The sequence below is a fragment of the Calypte anna genome, chromosome 17 (genome assembly GCF_003957555.1).
Source record: "Calypte anna isolate BGI_N300 chromosome 17, bCalAnn1_v1.p, whole genome shotgun sequence".
Taxonomy (NCBI): Eukaryota; Metazoa; Chordata; class Aves; order Apodiformes; family Trochilidae; genus Calypte; species Calypte anna.
The window spans coordinates 1,607,833-1,625,095 of NC_044262.1; the positions used below are offsets into that span (position 1 = coordinate 1,607,833).

Here is a 17,263-nt window from a genome sequence, read left to right on the forward strand (position 1 = left end):
GGACCTGCACAGAGTCACTGCCACCCCCAGCCAGAGCTGGGGGAGCTGGTGGTGCAGAGATTGGACCTGCAGGGAAATGAGAGGCACTCCTTGGACCCTGAGTCAGGGTGTTCTCCTTTCAAGAGGCAGAGGGAAGGTGTTTGCAGGGGAGGTGATCTCATTTCACAAACACCAGTCACCTGGTGAGGCAGTGGAGTGCCTGGCAGCTTCACCTGGGTCTCATGGACTCATTTCGAGGGCCACAGGCAAAACAGCCACGTGTCAAGAGCAGATCAAACAGGGGTGTGTGTGTGTGTGTGTGTACTCTGGCCGGGCTTCCCCCCAGCAGATTTGTCCACCTGCTGTCAGAGGAATGAGACATTTAGGTCACTTTTTCAGTTCTGAGCAAATAGCGCTCATCCCTCTCACCAGAGCACAGCCCTGAAGGCAAACAGGACCAGGGCTCAGCAGCTCTGAGACCCAAGGGGAGCCCTGGCAGAAGGGGTGTCCCTGGGGACCAGGCACCCCCCAGCCCTTCCCTCTCCTGTGGTGCTCCCTGCTCAGGTGTTTTAGAAGGAAAAAAACCCAAACCCAGCTCTTTGGGTGGGATTATATGAAGCAAATTGAGGACTGGACTGCCTGTGGCTGGGTTGCTGCCTCTGTGCTGGAGCCCAGGAGAGGTGCTGGGTGCTGCACATGGGACAGCTGTGGGCATGGGGGAGACAGCTTTGTGCCTCCTGCAGCACTGAGGAGGAAGGAGAAGGGGCCAATTCTCAACCCATTCAGCAGGAGGAGGTAAGAGCTGAGATAATTACCTAATGAGCTCATCAAGGGGCCTCTGTAGGAGCCCAGGAGGGGCTCTGTGTGTGATGCCCCGTGCTGGGGCCATGGTGCAGGACTGGGAGATGTTCTTCAGTGAACCTTTCACTGGTCCTGCTGGGGCTCCCAGCCTCTGCCTCCCCTTGCCTTGCCAAGCCCCCTCCCCACCCTCCCTTCCTCTTGCCCCAGAGTTTTTGCAGGGAAAACTTTGGCAACAGAATTATGAAGCCCTTACCAGAGCTTTGGCTGGGGAATATCTGGTGTCAAATCTGAGGTGTTCCCTTCTATTGGATTAGAGCTCTTAGCTGAGCTATTTCTAGACAGAATTCCCTCTGCCAGCAAAGTTCCTGCCCTGGTTCCCCCATCCCTGCCCTCAGAGGGGATTTCCAGGCCTGGGGAGGCAGCAGCTCCTTATCCACCTCCTTCCAGCAAAACCATGTGAGTCCAAAGATTCTGTGTTGTGTGGAGGTGGGAATCCAGGAGAGGTGGCACCCATCCACCCACCAACCCCCCCACCAGCACAGGAGCCAGGACAAAGGAGATTTCCATGGGAAAAGGGAGTGGACTGGGAGCTCAGAGCCAGCTGCAGGGAGATGGGTGCTGAGGCTGCTGCACCCCCCATTTCACAGGGTGACATTTCAGTGCACAGCCAGTGGGACCTCTGAGCACCCTGGGCTGTGGGAGGTGTCCCTGCCCATGGCAGGGGGTGGGAATGGATGAGCTTTAAGGTCTCTTCCAACCCAAACCATTAATACTGGTGTGAGCAAAGAAAGGACAGGAATGGGAGGGGGTGTGTAAAAGCACCAAGAATCAGGGAGATAAGGGTTAAAAGGGAAATGTGCTGCAGGGCTCCTGTGTGGGATTTCATTCAAATGAGGAGGAAATAATTGGCTGACAATAAGGTGTGGGGAAAATGTGAGCTGAGCCAGAAATATACCTGTAAGACAAACAAGGAACCTTTTTTTTCTTCAGTCCGATGAAGGCTGAGATAAAATAATGGGGAAGAGATTTCCCAGCAGTACCCACTCCTGAGGGACATAAAAGGAAAGCCCAAGGTGGGTTTGGGGAGAGCAGCAGAGGAGCCACAGCAAGGATTCACAACACTCACCTGGGCACCCAGGGCTGGGTGACTTTTCTTCCCTCTTGTAAAATACACCTGTCATCCCCTTCCACAGCATCTCACCTGGAGTCTGGGAGCAGTTCCCCATGTCCTCTTCTCTCTGGAGCAGTGTTTGTTTCTTTGGCTCCTCCTGGAACTGATCCTTCCCAGTAGAGGTGAGCTGAGCAGGAGTTGGGGCAGGAGCTGAGTTATGATCCCACCTGCTCCTCTTTCCTCCAGCTCCTCTTTCCTCCAGCCCTTCCCTATTTTAACCTAATCTTGTTTTTCCCAATAAAAGCTCTGCTTATCCCCCAGGACTCCCCACTTACACAACTGGAGATAGTGCCAGCCTGGAGACAGCTTCTGGAGCTGATGTCCCTGCAGCTCTCACTGCCTATGGTGTTCCCAGTCCCATCACCTTTCTCCTGGGTCTGAGTTTTCAGGAGCCTTCACCATGATCTTTGCCAACAAGAAGCACTTCCCCACTGCCATCATCGGGGTGCTGGTTGTATTTTCCATCACTGCCCTTGTCCTCAGCCTGGTGAAGACTGACGATGTCACCCTGCCACCCACGGTCAAGGTCAGCCCAAAAAAAGGGTTCCTGAGCCCCACTGCCTTAGACAGATCTTCAGAGACATCTGCAGGGCTGGGAGGTGGCAGGTGGTCAGTAGGATTTGTCTTGTGTAGCTGAGGGGGTTTTTTCTTTGCATCTCAAGATGAAGGCAGAAGAAATGCTGCCTGGCCACCTAGAAGGGAGGGAAGCCTCCTCTGAAACCAGCACCAGCTTTGCCTTTGATGTCTTTCAAGGAGATTATTGGGACAGATGGGTAGGGCCCACCCAGGTGATCCACCTCCACTTGTCTCTTGTCCCTGCCACCTCCCACCAGCCTTGTCCTGACCCACTCATGAAAGCACAAGCATCACAGCTCTTCCCCATCCCTCCCCTGCACCCTGGCATCCCACCCTTGGCTGCTGGAAGAAGGTTGCTGTGGTTTGGGGGTGATGTGGAGGGCTCTATGGGGCAGAGACATTGGTGTGGGTGCTCCTGAACTGGGGTCCTGCCCAGGTTGGGCACAGCCATGGGGGTTGTAAAAGAGAGGACTGAAAATAGGAGAGTTGCTGCCACCAAGGTAGGGCCAGCGGAGAGACAAAGGGTTATGTGACCAAGGAAGAAAATCTTAAAAGCATGAGGAAACAACCAGTAAAATGTTTATGTGAGCTGGAATTGCTGCACAGGCCTCAGGAGAGGGAATGAGAAACTCCCTGAGGTGCTGTGGGAAATGCCAGTGCTGAGGCCACACAGTGTCACCTCCCTGCTCTGTCACAGTGCAGGTTGTGCCTTATAGAGAGGGGTTTTGGGGCCATGGTGGGGGCCTGGGCAGGCTGCTCCCCCCTCCTGCCAGCCTGGTGATATCTTGGTTTGGTTTATTTTGTTTTTTCCTTGCAGTATGGGCTGGTGTTTGATGCAGGCTCATCTCACACCTCCCTGTTCCTCTATGAGTGGGACTCAGACAAGGAGAACGACACGGGGGTGGTCAGCCAGACCTTGTCCTGTGATGTCCAGGGTCAGTATCCCCCTGCTCAGGGCTGACCTGGGTATTCCTGGGGCAGGTGGGACAGCCTGACCTCCCTGCCCATGCTGGGCATCCCTGTCCCTCAGCTCTCACTGCAGCCAGGCTGGTCCCTGACTCCTCAGCACCGTGTGGTGCCCACACACTTGAGGTTGCTCTGGATAATTTATTCCTTCACCTTGGCCAAGCTGCCCAAGCTGCTGTCCTGGCTGAGGAAACTCTCACCCAGGGATCTGAGGACCCTGCTGAAAACGTGGGAGCTGTGGGGAAACCATAGGAACATAAGCATGGGTCAGTCAGAGGTTTGGGAGACCCTGGCAAAGCCCTCTGTGGCTAAGAGTTGGTGACCTCGCTGCCCCTCTTGCTCCCATGTCCCTGTCCCCAGCCATTCCCATCAGTCTGAACCAACCTGACTCTTTTCCAGGTCAAGGCATATCAAGCTATGCCAAGGATCCCCCCAAAGCTGGAGATTCCCTACGAGCGTGCCTGGAAAAAGCCCTGAAGGTCATTCCTGCTGGGAAACAGAGGGATGTCCCAGTATATCTCGGAGCAACAGCAGGCATGAGGCTGCTGAGGTACCTCTGCAGGGCATGGGGGTGATGGAGGAGCCACTACCAGGACACACTGTGCTGCACCAGGAGCTCCCAGCTCTCATCCTGCACGAGTGGGGACAGATGGGTGGCCTGAGTGACAGGCACTGGGGCTGCTCTGAGGTGGCTGGTGGCATCCTGGGACCCCACATCCCAGGAAGGTGCTTCCTGCCTGCTTCCAAGAGCTCTTTCTTTGCTCTTCATGATCCCTTAATGACAGGGGAGTTGAGGTGCCACCAGGGGATGTGCCATCTGCCCAGGTGGATGGGTGCTGCTGGGGGAGCTGCAGGGCACAAGTAGGAGGCAAAAGGGTGCTACAGGACCTGCCCTTACCTTTCACCAACCCCTAATATCTTCAAATGCCAGCCTTCATTTCATGGTTCTTGGTTTTCTGATTGCAGATATCTAACAGTATTTTTGTGCCCTGGCAACCAGGGAAGGAGTTGGGTCATAGCCTGAAGGTTACTCACTTCAGAGGGCAAACACATTGCCAGTGGCCCTGAGACATCTTTTCCCCCTCTGTGGCCTGAAACCCTGAAACCAGAAAACCCTAAAAGCTCTCCTGGGGCTCAGCACCCCACCCCATGGCAGTGGTCAGTGGAGGATGCTCAGACCTGGGGTTTGTAGGAGGTAGAGGTGGGAGGACTGGGATCAAAGTGTGCTGGAGGGCAGAGGTTGTAATTGCTCCTGGATTTACCCTGCCAAGGTTGGCCCTGTGTGGGGTTTATCCTCTCCAAGCAGCTTTGGTTGAGTTAGGTAGGGAGAAACATTTCACACAAAGTGCTTGTTGCCAAGAAAAAAGAAAAATAGAGTGTGGGGAACTGGGGGAGAAGCAGAGTGTCTGCTGGTGGGTTTGTGGAGTTCTGCTGTAGCTGTGTCCTGACCTTTGAGTCCTACTCAGGGAACAGAACAGCTCAGCTGCAGCCCAAATCCTGGCTGAGGCTGCTAAAACCATACAAGAGTATCCTGTGGCCTTCAAAGGGGCTCGAATCCTCACAGGAGAGGAGGAAGGGGCTTATGGCTGGATCACCATCAACTACCTGCTGGATTCCTTCACCAAGGTGGGAGAAAGGGGGAAACACTCACTCTGCTGGTGCTAATCCAGGATTTCTGCTCTTCCTGCAGCAGGAGGAAATGTCAGAGTCAGCAGGTTTGGGGAATGGTCTCAGGAAGCAGCAGTTAACCCCTGGCTTGGCTACAGGAGGAGGGGAGGGAGAAATCAGGAATAGGACTGACCCTGCTGAGGGCACATCCCCACACCATGGGGACACAGGCTCTCTTGGGGACAATGACATTGGCCATGCAGCCCAGTGGGGTCCTTGGCTCCTGCTGGGTTTGTCTCACCACCCTGGGTGGCACTGGGAGACCCCACTTTTGGTCCCTTATGTCACTCTGAACGGAACTTAAACCAAAAGCTCTTCTCTGCCATGTTCTGTCCCAACATTGCCACAGCTCAGAGCAGTGCCCAGGCTCCTGGGCAGGATTTCTGTCCCTCCCCTCCAGCCCAGGTCCCTTCCAGCTTTGCTCTGGGACCATTGGCTCAGAGCCATGGGAGCTCAAAGTCCATCCTGACCACTGAGTCTGTTTTTCCTGGCTCTGACAGTGGCCAGGACAGGCAGTGGGGCCTCATTATAGAAATAAATTGATTAAATAACCATTTAACTTAGTAACAACCCCCTCCTGATGTCACTGGGGTGAGGATTTTGTTCAGGACAAGTAACCCCAGCTGTGTCCTGCTCCTCTTCCTCTCCTGTCTCACCCTGGCAGTACTCCCCCAAAGCACACACCTGGGTTCATCCAGAGGCAGCCAACATTTTGGGAGCACTGGATCTTGGAGGAGCATCCACTCAAATCAGCTTTATGCCTGAAGGTTCAGTGAGGAACTGGAGTGAAACCTCCACGTTTACACTCTATGGGTACAACTACAACATCTACACCCAGAGCTACCTCTGCTACGGGCAGAATGAGATCCTGAAGAGACTGGAAAAGGAATTAATTGTGGTGAGAAGGGAACTGGGGGGGGGGGATTGGCCTCTGCTCTTGTGATACCAACCAGAGACTTAAACCACAACCACAGAAAGCAGAAATTAAGAACAAGTCATGTTCTTCCCGAGAGGCATTAGCTACTGAGGCTGGCAGCCTCCTGAGAGCAGGCACAGATTCCTTGGAATATTGGGTGGGCAGAGGTGGAGAGAAGCATGGGAAGCATCAGAAGGGACAGCTCTGGAGAGGCCTTCTGGTCAGACACTGCAGGACCAGGCTGTGACAAGTGACAGGACAAGAGGTGATGGCAGGAGCTGGAACATGCAGGTTTCCAACGTGATGGAAAGGGAAAGTTTTTCCCAATCAGAATGGTCAAATATCAGCATAGGACCCAGAAATGCTGTAAAGTAGCTTGGGGATAGTCAGAACTTGATGGGACAAAGCTCAGAGCAACCCAATCTTGTTGGTTCTGCTTTAAGGAGGAGGTTGCACAGGAACCCCATAGCACCCCTTGAACCTCAGCTCCTGCATGCACTTGGAAAAGTGAACCAGAGATGTTTTTCCAGATTTTTTTTGAAGGTTAGAAGGGAAGGGTCTCAACAACCCCAGGCAACACTCCAGGCATGGGGCAGAGCAGCTGGAAAGCTGCCTGGGAGAGGACCTGGGGGTGTTTGCTGGCAGTGGCTGAACACAAACCAGTGTGTGTGCCCTGGTGGTCAAGGCCACCAGCATCCTGGCTTGTGTCAGCACTGGTGTCACCAGCAGCACCAGGACAGGGATCATCCTCCTGTGCTGGGCACTGGGGAGGCTGCACCTCCAATCCTGGGGTCACTTCTGGGCCCCTCATGAGCAGAAGGAAATTGAGGGGATGGAGAGTGTCCTGAGAAGGGAATGGAGCTGGCGAAGGGGCTGGAGCAGAGCTCTGCCCAGAAGCAGCTGAGGGCCCTGGGGGTGTTGATCCTGGAGCAGAGGAGGCTGAGGGGAGACCTTGTAGCTCTCTGCAACCCCCTGAGAGGAGGTTGGAGCTGGGTGCTGGGTCTGACACTGTGGGAAAGGGAGTAAATCGAAGCAGAGTGAGTATTTGACCAGGATTAAGCATCATCAGGAGGGTCTTTCTCTGATGAGGAGGTAGGAGATGCTGGTGCCTGTGGCTTTGGAGGGAACATGGAGTGACCCCTGCACCCTGTGTGCCCACCAAAGGCTTTCGGGGGTGCTGAAAGTGCCGTTTTGCTGTTCCCAGGAGGCAGCCTTCAGCTCTCGAGTTGAGCACCCTTGCTACCCAAAAGACTTCAACGAAACCATCTCCCTGTCATCCTTCAGCACCAGCCCCTGCACCAACCAGAGCGACCCAGGCCTGGCATTCGGTGATGGGGACGTCACCCTGGAGGGCAGTGGCAATGCCAGTGCCTGCCTGGCAGCCCTCAGGAAGCTTTTCAACTTCTCAGCCTGTGGGCAGATCCAGGACTGCACCTTCGATGGTGTCACCCAACCCCCCCTCACCGGGCAGTTCATCGTAAGGAAAATCCTCTCCTCCCACCCCCCCGGGGCAGAGGATGCTCCCCTGGGGTGCTGTGGTGTCCCTGCATGTCCCATGGCATTGTCCTCACCCTGCAGAGAAGCTTCCAGCTGCCCCAGGGCACACCAGGGATCGCTGCCCTCTGGGTTTCAGGCCAGCTCTCCCAGTTGGGCTGTTTTAATAAACAGTAAAATCCAATTCCAGTCAAATCAAACCTCTCCCCCAGCAGGCAAAGCTCTGCCTGTGCTCCCTGGGCTGCTGGGGCAGGGACAGCCATGTCCTGGGACTGGATAAGGGTGGGACAAAGCTGGTGAGGGACAAAGGGACAAACCTCATCTCCTCTTCAAGGGAGATGGGGGCAGCTGCCCCGGGGAGGTTTCAGTGACATCTCTACCCTTTGCCTTTCAGGCTTTCTCTGCCTTTTACTACAACTTCAAGTTTCTCAACCTGACCAAGGGGCAGCCTCTGGCCACTGTCAGGGAGACCATCAAGGATTTCTGCACCAGAAGCTGGGAAGATGTACGTCCCCCACCACGGGGAAGCTTCACAAGCAAAGGGGTCCTGCGGGAGAGGGGGGGGAAGAGGAGTGGGGATTTCTCAGGGTACAGCTTCCCTGTTGCTTTTCCATGCCCTACACAGCAGAGCCGTCCCTGGGCTCTGTGATGGAGCCAGGACCATCCTGCACCCACCATGGGGGACTGCCCTTGATCACTGATTACTGGGAGAGGGGCAGCCAGGGCAGGTGGGGGCAGCCAAATCTCCTCCCCTAGCACAGGAGCTGGGGGTGGAAGTGGGTCTGTAGCACTGGAGAAGGGCAAGAGGGGAGCCAGCTGCTGGAACCCCTCTGGAGTTGATCAAATGAGGATGGAGAAGGTCAGAAGATTTGCTAGGACCACACGGGCAGAACACAAGGAGGCTGCTATGGGAGAATCTGGGGCAGGAGGAGTTCCCATAGGGCTCTGTTGCCATGTGGAGAGTAAATCCTGCACAAAGGAGTCACCCTGAGGACAGGTCCCAAATACCTGCCTGCTTCAGGAGGCTTTTTCTGCATTCTGCTGGCTGCAGAACCACTGCCCCTCACACAGCCTCTATCAGGGCATTGTCCCTGCATGGGAATTGCTTGTAAATAATTTCCTTTCCCACCCAACCCTGTCCCCACCCCAGCTGTCTTCCAGTTACCCTGATGAGAATCCTCAGCGACTGTCAAAATACTGCACCAATGCCAACTACATCCTCACACTCCTCAGTGCCTACAAGTTCAATGAGAGCAGCTGGAACAACATCTTCTTTCAGATGAAGGTGGGCAGCAAAGCCAGGCTGTGGGCAGGAGCAGGGACAGCACTGGGGAGAAGGGTCACAGGGTGTGGGGGGACCCAAAACCCTGCATGGCATTGGGGAGGGGGTCAGCTGCTGCAACCCCTTGTGCCAGGCAGGAGAAGGTGGCCCTGCACCATCAGGGTGGCTTTCATAGGGTCAGAGAAGCACTGAATTGTTCTGGTTGGAAAAATCAGAAAATGGGAAAATTGATCTCCAAGATCATCAAGTCCAACCACTGACCCAACTCTGCTGAGCCCAGTGCTAAACCACATCCCCCAGCACCACAGCTACACAGCTGGACACACTCCAGCCCCTCAATGTCCTTCTGGTCATGAGGGGCCCAGAACTGACCCCAGGATTTGAGGTGCAGCCTCCCCAGTGCCCAGCACAGGGCCACAATCCCTGCCCTGCTCCTGCTGGCCACAAGCCAAGGTGCTGGTGGCCTTCTTGGCCACCTGGGCACATTCAGCTACTGTCAACCAAGACCTCCAGGTCCTTTTCCACTGGGCATTTTCCAGCCCCAGCAAAGCTAACCCATTGTCCTCTCTCTCCTTGGGCAGGCAGGGAGTGCAGACATTGGTTGGACCCTGGGCTACATGCTGAACCTCACCAACATGATCCCAGAGGAGGCTCCAGCACGGAGGAAGGCACAGGTTCCTTCCCTCTGGGCTGCAGCTGTTGCCTTCATCATCCTCACCCTCACCTTGGGCTTTGCTGCCCTACTTCTGCTCTTGTGGGGGAGGTAGGAGCTGGGCTGCACTTTGGAGCCTGCCAGGGGTCGAGGGCTGCTGCACCGTGGTGCCCTCTGCTTCTGCCAGCAGGACTGGGACTGACTCGGCCATGCTGAGCACCTTGACCTCTACAGCACTGAAGAGCCATGGGCTGACCTCCCAAGGGACTGTCCCCCACATGCAGAGGCACCACAGGAGGCTTCCAAAGGATCCCCACTCTTGTGGAGACCTGCTGGGATAAACCTACACACCACAGGAACCTCAGCCATGTTTATCTACCTCCTGGCACCACTATGGGTGCCTCGATCCCACCAGCTGGGAAATGGGGCCATGGAAAACCACCCTGGCCATGGAAGAGCTCCCCAAGTGCTAGAGCAGAGCTGCAGGCATTTGCTGAGAGTGCTTCATGGGATGCTGGGTCTGACCATGGTCACCAGGCAGGTCCCTGCCATGCAAGGCTCTGCAGTGCCCCAGCTGCATCTCATCACATGCACTGATTGGCTTTGGAGACCATCATTGTGCTTTGTTTGGATGGTCTTTGAGACAGAAGGCAAATTGAGCACCTAAAGTCAGAAGCATGGTCTAGAGGATCCATCATCTCATCTCATCTCAATCTTGCTTTTCTTCTGGGATAAAGGCCTCAGTGTTCCTGAGTTCTTCCTGGAAACCTCCCTGTCCCACCAGCAGAAGGCCTGGACACTGTCTTACCCTGCCCCTGTGATGTGGCTGAGCTGGGTGCTGCCCATAGCTCTGCCCTTTGCCTTTGGTTCTGCCCAGGTTACCTGCCCTGGGGATGGATCCTCTGTTACCTGCCACCAGCACAAGGTGCTGACCTTTGGTGTCTCTACAGGAAGGGGCACCCAGCACCACTCCTCACCCAAATAAACACTGCAAAAGGCAGTGAAGAGGAAACCCCACTGACTTGGCTCCTGAATGGTTATGATTTTATTGATTCTGTGTCCCAGGTAAGGGCTGCTGATGACTCAGGGGAGAGTCAGCATCACTCAGTGCTACTGGAGATACCCCTGGAGACTTTGGAGCATCAGCCAGACCTTGAAGAGGAGCCAGCAGGGCACCAGGACAGCACTTTCTCTTCTGGGAGCTGGGGTCTCACCCCATCCACCCACTGGCTGGCAATGGGACTCCCCAAAAATGTAAGAGGGGCCCTGGGAACTGCTCCTGATGTGTCTCAGCAGCATTTCCAAATCACCCTGTGTGCAGGAAAGGGAGGCACAGGCATGGGATGCAGCTGGACCAGAGAGGAACCTGACACAGCAGAGTCTGGGGCTGCTCTTTTTTCCACCCCCCAGGATCCCCAGGTTTGGGCAGAGCCCAAGTCCCATCCCCATCCCAGCTGCCCCAGGGTTGCTGCTGCTCTGGCTGTGGGTGATGTCCCTGGGATGGGGAAGGACACATCCACCCCACATGGGGGATCTGCAGGAGGCTGTAAGCAGCCCCATGATGATCCCACTGCTGCCACACTCCCCTGCTCCCTTCCTTGACCCACCCCCTCCAGCTGCCCCGCATCACTGCAGTCAGGATGCTGAGCTCCCAGCCCTCCATGTCCCTGCCCTCCCTCCTGGAGCAGCTCCAACCAGCAGGGAGGGGAAAGGAAAAGCAGACAGCACACAGCTCCAGGGAGGAGGGTTTTTTAAAGCCTGTGCTGGGTTCCAGCTCACCAGGCCAGGACACAGGTGCCCCACATGATGAGTTCACAGCTCCTGGACACATGGGGACAATTCCTGCTGTTCCTCTCACAAGTGTGGAAGCAGAGAAAATGGCTTTGGGTGCCTGTGGAGGCAGCACTGCTAAAGGCTCTGGTAACTGAAGGAATTTCTCTGGCAGCATGTGACTGTGAGCAGGCAGAAGATGAGGATAAGCATGATGGCCAGTAAAACTGTGGCTGCTATCCAGCTGCTCCTCTGGAGCCCCACGACCCTCTGGGGAGTCTCTGAAGGCATCATGTTGGTGAGATTGAGCATGTAGCCCAGAGTCCAGCCCACATCCACATCAGCAACCTGTGCAGAGAGAGAAAGCAGAGGGATACGAAAGGCTGAAAAGCACCAGGCAAGCTGGAGAGCCAGAGAGGACCTTTGCTGTTCCACCCCCTGCTCCTGCTCCAAAGCCATTGAATCTCTGCACACCTTGGGCTGCAGATGCCCCAGTGGTGAGGCCAAGCTGGGGGACAGCACAAACTGTCCCAGGGCAGATGTCCCACCTGATGTCTGAGAGCATGAGCCAAGAGGCAACATCAGAGCATCACAGAATGATGAATGCCTCAGGTGGGAAGGGACCTTGAAGGTCCCCTGATCCCCTACCCGGGGAAGGGGCAAGGTGGCTGTGAGCCATTTTGTGACACAAAGCCTGGAAGTTGGGGGCTGCCAGGCACCTCCCTACCTGCTGGACAAAGTGGATGTGAGGCCATGTCACGTTGTTGAATTTGTAGCCTTGCAGAAGGGTGAGGATGTAGGAGCTGACAGCACAGGCATCACGGAGCTGCGTCCTGTTTAGGGTGGGGAAATTCTTCTGCACCTGCAGAGGAGGAGGAGCAGGGGGTGGTTCCAGGGGGGTCCCATCCACCCTTTCCATCCAACCCCATGGAGCAAAGACCCAGGAATGTCTGGGCCTGGGGCAGAAGGAGGACAAGGGAGCCTGCAGGTTGCTCTCCCATCTCTCCCTGTCCAGAGATTTTGTGCTCCTGACAGCCAGGGGAAACGTGGGCATCTCCTGGGCAGGATCTCACCTCCTTCCAGCTGCTGTTGCACAAGTGCCAGATGGTGGCATTGACCAAGCCCAGGGGCTGCCTGCTGGTCAGGTTCAGAAAGTGAAAGTTGTAATAAAGCCCTGAAAAGGCCTGTGGGTGATGAAAACCAAGGTTAGTGAGGAACCCCAGGAGCAGAGACCACCCTGCCTCTCCTTACAGATGCTCTGAGGATCCCAGGGTCCCTGCAGTGAGGATGCCACCTCCCCCATCAGCAAACCCACTGGGGGGGAGCCCTGGGACACAACCCCCACCCCAAGTGCTGGGACAAAATCACTCAGGGGCTGCCTGAACACCGGTGAGCACCCATCACACGGCCACGTGTTGGGCACAGCCCAGCTTGCAGGGAGGCCACTCTTCAGACTTTTCCCCATTTCCCTGGGCTCTCAGACAGCCTCTGCTGCCCCAAAACCCCCCAGCCCTCTCCCACCCCCCTCCCCCAGGGAAACTGAGGCTCCTTACAAAGAACTGTCCCCGCAGGGGGGGCTGATAGACCCCGTTGAACCCGCACGTCCTGTTGGCCCCACAGCTGAAGTTGAAGAGTTTCCGGATGGCCGTCTGACATGCCACTGGGTCCCCTGTCCCTGTCACTGTCAGGACCTCTGAGGAGCTGGGGGTGCTGGGTGCACGGACACAGGGGCTGTTGTAGAGCTCTGCTGTGGGGATGTTCTCCTGGTATCCCTCGGGGTAGCAGGGGTGGGATACCTGGAGAGACCTGCTGGCCTGGGGAGAGCGGGAACTGTGAGCAGGGCTGGGGCTGGGATGCCAGCCAGACCCTACCCCACAGCTCAGCCCTGCTTTTGGAAGACGTTTTCATGGGAATGGGAAAGGGCTGGGCAGATCCTGGGGAGCAGGGGCTGCAGTACCTGGTGAAGAGCTGCCAGCAGCATCTTCAGGGCCTGGTTCTGCCCATAGCATAAGTAGCTGTGGGTATAGAGGGAGTAGTTGGTGCCGTAAAGCCTGAAGAACATGGAAGTGTTCTCATCCTCAATGGGCACTCCAGGCTGGAAGGTGATTTGTGTTGAGGCACCTCCAAGGTCCAGAGCTCCAAAAACCTCCGTGTCCCGTGGATGTTCCCATTTCTCTGCAAAGGAAAACTGGACCCATAACACAGCAAGTGTTAGGCTGACCCGGAGGGACTCACAGCCCCTGGCCCTTCCCTCAAGCTTTTGGGGACTCAGAAGCCCCTGAGGGACCTTCCATGTCCTGGCTCTCTTTCAGTTCTCCTCGCCCATCTCCTCCTCGCTCCACACAGACCTCCATGAGCTCCTGGGCTCTGTCCCTTGGCTGCTGCACAGCAGCTTTGATCCAGGGACTTTGAGGAGGGGAAGAGTAACACGTTCATCCAGGGTCCAACACTGCTGCATCCCAGGGATACCCAAAATTGACCCTTTTGTAAATGGAGAGCACCACGAAATGCTGAGAGGGACACAAAGACCCTGGAGCATCCTAATGGCATCAGTGGCACTGAATGAGCAGTTCCCCCAAAGGGGCTGCATTGAGTTGGGGGACTGCTGCCCTAAAACTCTTTATTTTTCTCTCTTCTGGGAACAAAGGAACCTGAGTGCAGCACAGACAGGGACAGAGAGGCTGCTTATTCCCCTTGGCTCTCCCCCCAGCCCGCACCTTCACGAGGGTCTCCAGCAGGTAGTTGACTGTGATCCAACCCAAGGAGCCCTCCTCATTCCCCGTCAGGATCCGAGCTCCACGGAACTCCACGGGGTACTCCCCAATCACCTTGGCGACCTCAGCCAAGACCCGCTGGGCCTTGGTGCTGTTCTGCTCCCTGCCCAGGGAAGGAGACAAAAACCCCACAGGCTGGAGGAGGCACAGGCTGGGAGCTTTCAGCACAGGGCTGACAGCAGGAGCTGCGTCTGCTGCAGAGCCTCGTGACACACATGTCCCCTGCCCACTGTGCCCCCCCATGTCCCCATCACCCCAACTCCCCCTTATCACCAAATCCCAAGCCCCCATGTCCCCATACCCCCATTTTTCCAGCCCCATATCACCATGTCCCCATCCCCTTGTCCCCAGCCCCATGTCCCAGCCCATCAGGAAGGTGGGGAAGGAGCTGCAGGTGCTCAGCTCCAGGCAGTGCTGGTACCTCAGCAGCCTCATCCCTGCTGTGGCCCCCAGGAGGGTTGGGGTCTCCCGCTGCTGCTCGGATGGGACAATCTCCATGGCCTTGTCCAGGCAGGGCCTCAGGCTGGCTCCAGCCCCAGCGGGGTCCTCTGCATAGCTGGAGATGCCAGGGCCTGCAAGAGGGCACCTTGTGATGGAGCAAGCTCAGTGCCAGCCAGGACGGGGCAGTGTGGAGCAAATCCACCCATTCCCCACGCCCACGGAGACCTCTGGACCTCTTTAGAAATACCCAGATGTCCCAGTCACAGCCCAAACTCTGCCGTGCCATAGAGATACCAAAAAGGAAACTACAGACCTAACTACAGTTAATAACTGCATACAAAAATCCAGCAGATCCCCAGCCATGTTTAGAGATGTCTGCAGAGCTTTTAGGAGGCCCCGTGGGAACATGAAGCTGCATATTATGAAAACAACTGTGAAGAGGTATGGGAAGAAGAGCCAAGGAAGCAGCTGCGTGGGAGAAGGAGCAAACTGTAAAAACTGCATCCCAAGGTGGGAGTTGATGCAAAACCACTGGCTGCAAGACTGGACTGGCTGCAGAAATTGTGCTATCTGGGGGCCTTACCCACTTTTGGATCCCCATTACAGCAAAGCTCACTAAACTGCCAACTATACCCCCTAAAATTACCTTTGGGTCTGCCATTGGGCCACCTGCAGCACTGGCTGAATGACTCAGATCACTGAGCATGCTGTGAGAGTCTGGGGGAGCTCCCCAGGAGGCTGAGTGAGAGGGACAGACAGACCCCAGGACACTCACCAGACACAGTGCAGGTCCCCACCTGGGAGATGATGCCGGTGCCGTTCTCCTTGTCCCTGGGCCACCGGTACACGTAGAGAGCTGTGTGTGTGGAGCCAGCATCAAACACCAGTCCATACTGGGGGGACAGAGAGGACACGGGGTGACAAGTGCCATGGATGCTTCTGAAAGCTTCTGCTCTCACTTTTCACGTGTGAATGTGAGCAGCACAAGTTTGCACATCCCACCTCTCTCCCCTCCCCCCCCGATGGAGCCATTCCAAGGAGTTAAAGCTGAGAAAGGGAGGATGTGAAGGTCAGAGGGTGATTTGCATGGCAGGGAAGCAGCCAGGCACGGCCCAGAGGCCTCAGGATGCCAAGGCTGCTCCCAGAGCTTCAGCAGTGGCAAATCTCACAAACCCTGACTACTTTTAAACAGTTTGCAAAAGCCAGCAGAAAGCAGCAGGGCAGGGAGATGTAAACCCCCCGTGTGCCTGCTCCTGAAAACAGAGAAGAGAAACTGTCTGGGGTGGAAACTGGCACAGCCCCAGGGGGAGGTCAGCTCTTCTCTGCCCCTTCCTTAAGGAGCCAGGACCAGGGTTTAGGGGGGGTTGAACTGCCCAGAGCTACCCTGACTAGGTTAGAGCCCTGAAACGCTGCATTGGGTAGGGGAGGGCTTGCAAGCTAGGAGCAAAGCGAGGCTGATGGAAGGCTGAGGTGTGGAAAGGAGCCGGTGGTCATTTCAGGGCTCCCTCAGGTCCCCCCGGACACTTACTTTGTGCCTTGCAGGAAGCACGGCATCCTTTGCCGGGGTCAGGACCAGGAGGAAGGCGGCCATCCCCAGCACCCCCAGTAGAGCCGCCGAGCCCCAGACCAGTGCCCCCATCAGGCCCATGGCTGTGGGGAGGGTCGGGCTTAGCAAGGGCAGCCCCCCCCGTCCCTCCCCCCGGAGCCTGGAGGAGCCCCACAGCCCCCGAAAAGATCTCCCAGGACAGCCGGGTGTGGAGAGCCGGAACCTGTCCTTCGGCCGGCAGCACAGCCCAGCCCGGGCACAGCGGGGCTGAACCCGCTCCCCGGCACCTCCCGGCCCGGAGAAGGGGGCCCGGAACCGGAGTGTTGGGGTGGCCGCGGTGCCGGCCGTACCTGTGCCCTCAGCCCCCCTCCTTCCTCGTTGTCCCGAGCTGAGCAGACACCGCTGCTCCCTCGGTGTCCCCGGGCACGGCCCCAGGGCAACCCTGCCCGCCCCTTCCCTGCGCTGCAAACCGAAAGTGCGGCCTTAAGCTGGGCTCGGATGTCCGCTTGCGTCCCCGGACTGCCCGGGGCGGGAGCTCGGAGTGGGGCGGGGAGGGGGGGAACCTCGGCGGGGACCGCTGCCTGCAGCAGGACAGCACCCCGACCTGCCTGCACCCCTCTGTCTGCACCCTTCCAGCACCCCTCTGCCTGCACCCCTGCCTGCACCACGCCGCGGGTGGGACCCTGGACGTGGGGACAGATGGGACACTCACCATGGGAATGGGTCCCTGGCTGTGGGATCAGGTCCCTTGCTATGGGGAGAGATGGGTTCCTGCCTGTAGGAACAAGTCGCTTACCATGGGGACAGATGGGTCCCTGGCTGTGGGGACATGTTGTGAGGTCATGGGGACTGGAGGATCCCTGGCTGTGAGTGAGGATGGGTCTCTGGCTATGAGATCGGGTCCCAGACCAAGGGACCCTGTCTTGGCTGTGGGGACAAGATCCTGTGCCTGAAGGTGGGTCCCCAGCCATGAGGATGTGTCTCCATCTGTCAGGACCATCCTCTTTCTGTTCTGGACCCCTCTGCCTGCAATGTGGCAGCCAGGTGACAGCAGGGGGGACAGGCTTGGCCCGTGCTTTACCTTGCAGGGTGCTTATGGCAGCAGAGGAGGGGCAGGGATGGCCGGCTGGGGGTCCCAGACCTCAGCCTCTCCTTCCATCCCGGGGCAGCAGTGCTGGCTGGGCTTGCCGTCAGCTTCCTGGGGGGCTGCCCCCCTGCTGCCCTCCA

At 56.9% G+C, this 17,263-nt stretch overlaps 2 protein-coding genes across 5 annotated transcripts; one reads left to right on the top strand and one right to left on the bottom strand.

The window, feature by feature from the left end:
* The first annotated feature begins 335 nt into the window (after nucleotides 1-335).
* Nucleotides 336-11,150, top strand: LOC103533501 (ectonucleoside triphosphate diphosphohydrolase 8). Of its 3 annotated transcripts, none has more exons than XM_030460952.1 (12): nucleotides 336-774; nucleotides 1,974-2,073; nucleotides 2,213-2,477; nucleotides 2,614-2,739; nucleotides 3,345-3,462; nucleotides 3,893-4,043; nucleotides 4,960-5,119; nucleotides 5,826-6,059; nucleotides 7,282-7,554; nucleotides 7,966-8,076; nucleotides 8,722-8,856; nucleotides 9,435-11,150. In XM_030460952.1, the coding sequence occupies exons 3-12, from the start codon at nucleotides 2,352-2,354 to the stop codon at nucleotides 9,618-9,620; spliced, it is 1,620 nt and encodes a 539-aa protein (XP_030316812.1). In that variant the 5' UTR covers nucleotides 336-774; nucleotides 1,974-2,073; nucleotides 2,213-2,351; the 3' UTR covers nucleotides 9,621-11,150. The 3 variants fall into 3 exon arrangements, with proteins under 3 accessions (XP_030316812.1, XP_030316813.1, XP_008497584.2); XM_030460953.1 differs by having other exon boundaries at nucleotides 337-774; nucleotides 9,439-9,569; XM_008499362.2 differs by lacking the exon at nucleotides 2,614-2,739 and having other exon boundaries at nucleotides 340-774.
* Nucleotides 11,151-11,232: 82 nt separating this feature from the next.
* On the bottom strand, nucleotides 11,233-17,148 carry LOC103533502 (ectonucleoside triphosphate diphosphohydrolase 8-like). 2 transcript variants are annotated; one of them, XM_030460955.1, is made up of 10 exons: nucleotides 17,118-17,148; nucleotides 16,019-16,140; nucleotides 15,266-15,383; nucleotides 14,471-14,621; nucleotides 13,993-14,152; nucleotides 13,233-13,463; nucleotides 12,829-13,089; nucleotides 12,349-12,459; nucleotides 12,003-12,137; nucleotides 11,233-11,623 (listed from the first exon to the last, which is right to left on the bottom strand). In XM_030460955.1, exons 2-10 carry the CDS (start codon nucleotides 16,136-16,138, stop codon nucleotides 11,414-11,416), a joined length of 1,497 nt encoding a protein of 498 aa, XP_030316815.1. In that variant the 5' UTR covers nucleotides 16,139-16,140; nucleotides 17,118-17,148; the 3' UTR covers nucleotides 11,233-11,413. The 2 variants fall into 2 exon arrangements, with proteins under 2 accessions (XP_030316815.1, XP_030316814.1); XM_030460954.1 differs by lacking the exon at nucleotides 17,118-17,148 and adding an exon at nucleotides 16,387-16,469.
* Nucleotides 17,149-17,263: the final 115 nt, after the last annotated feature.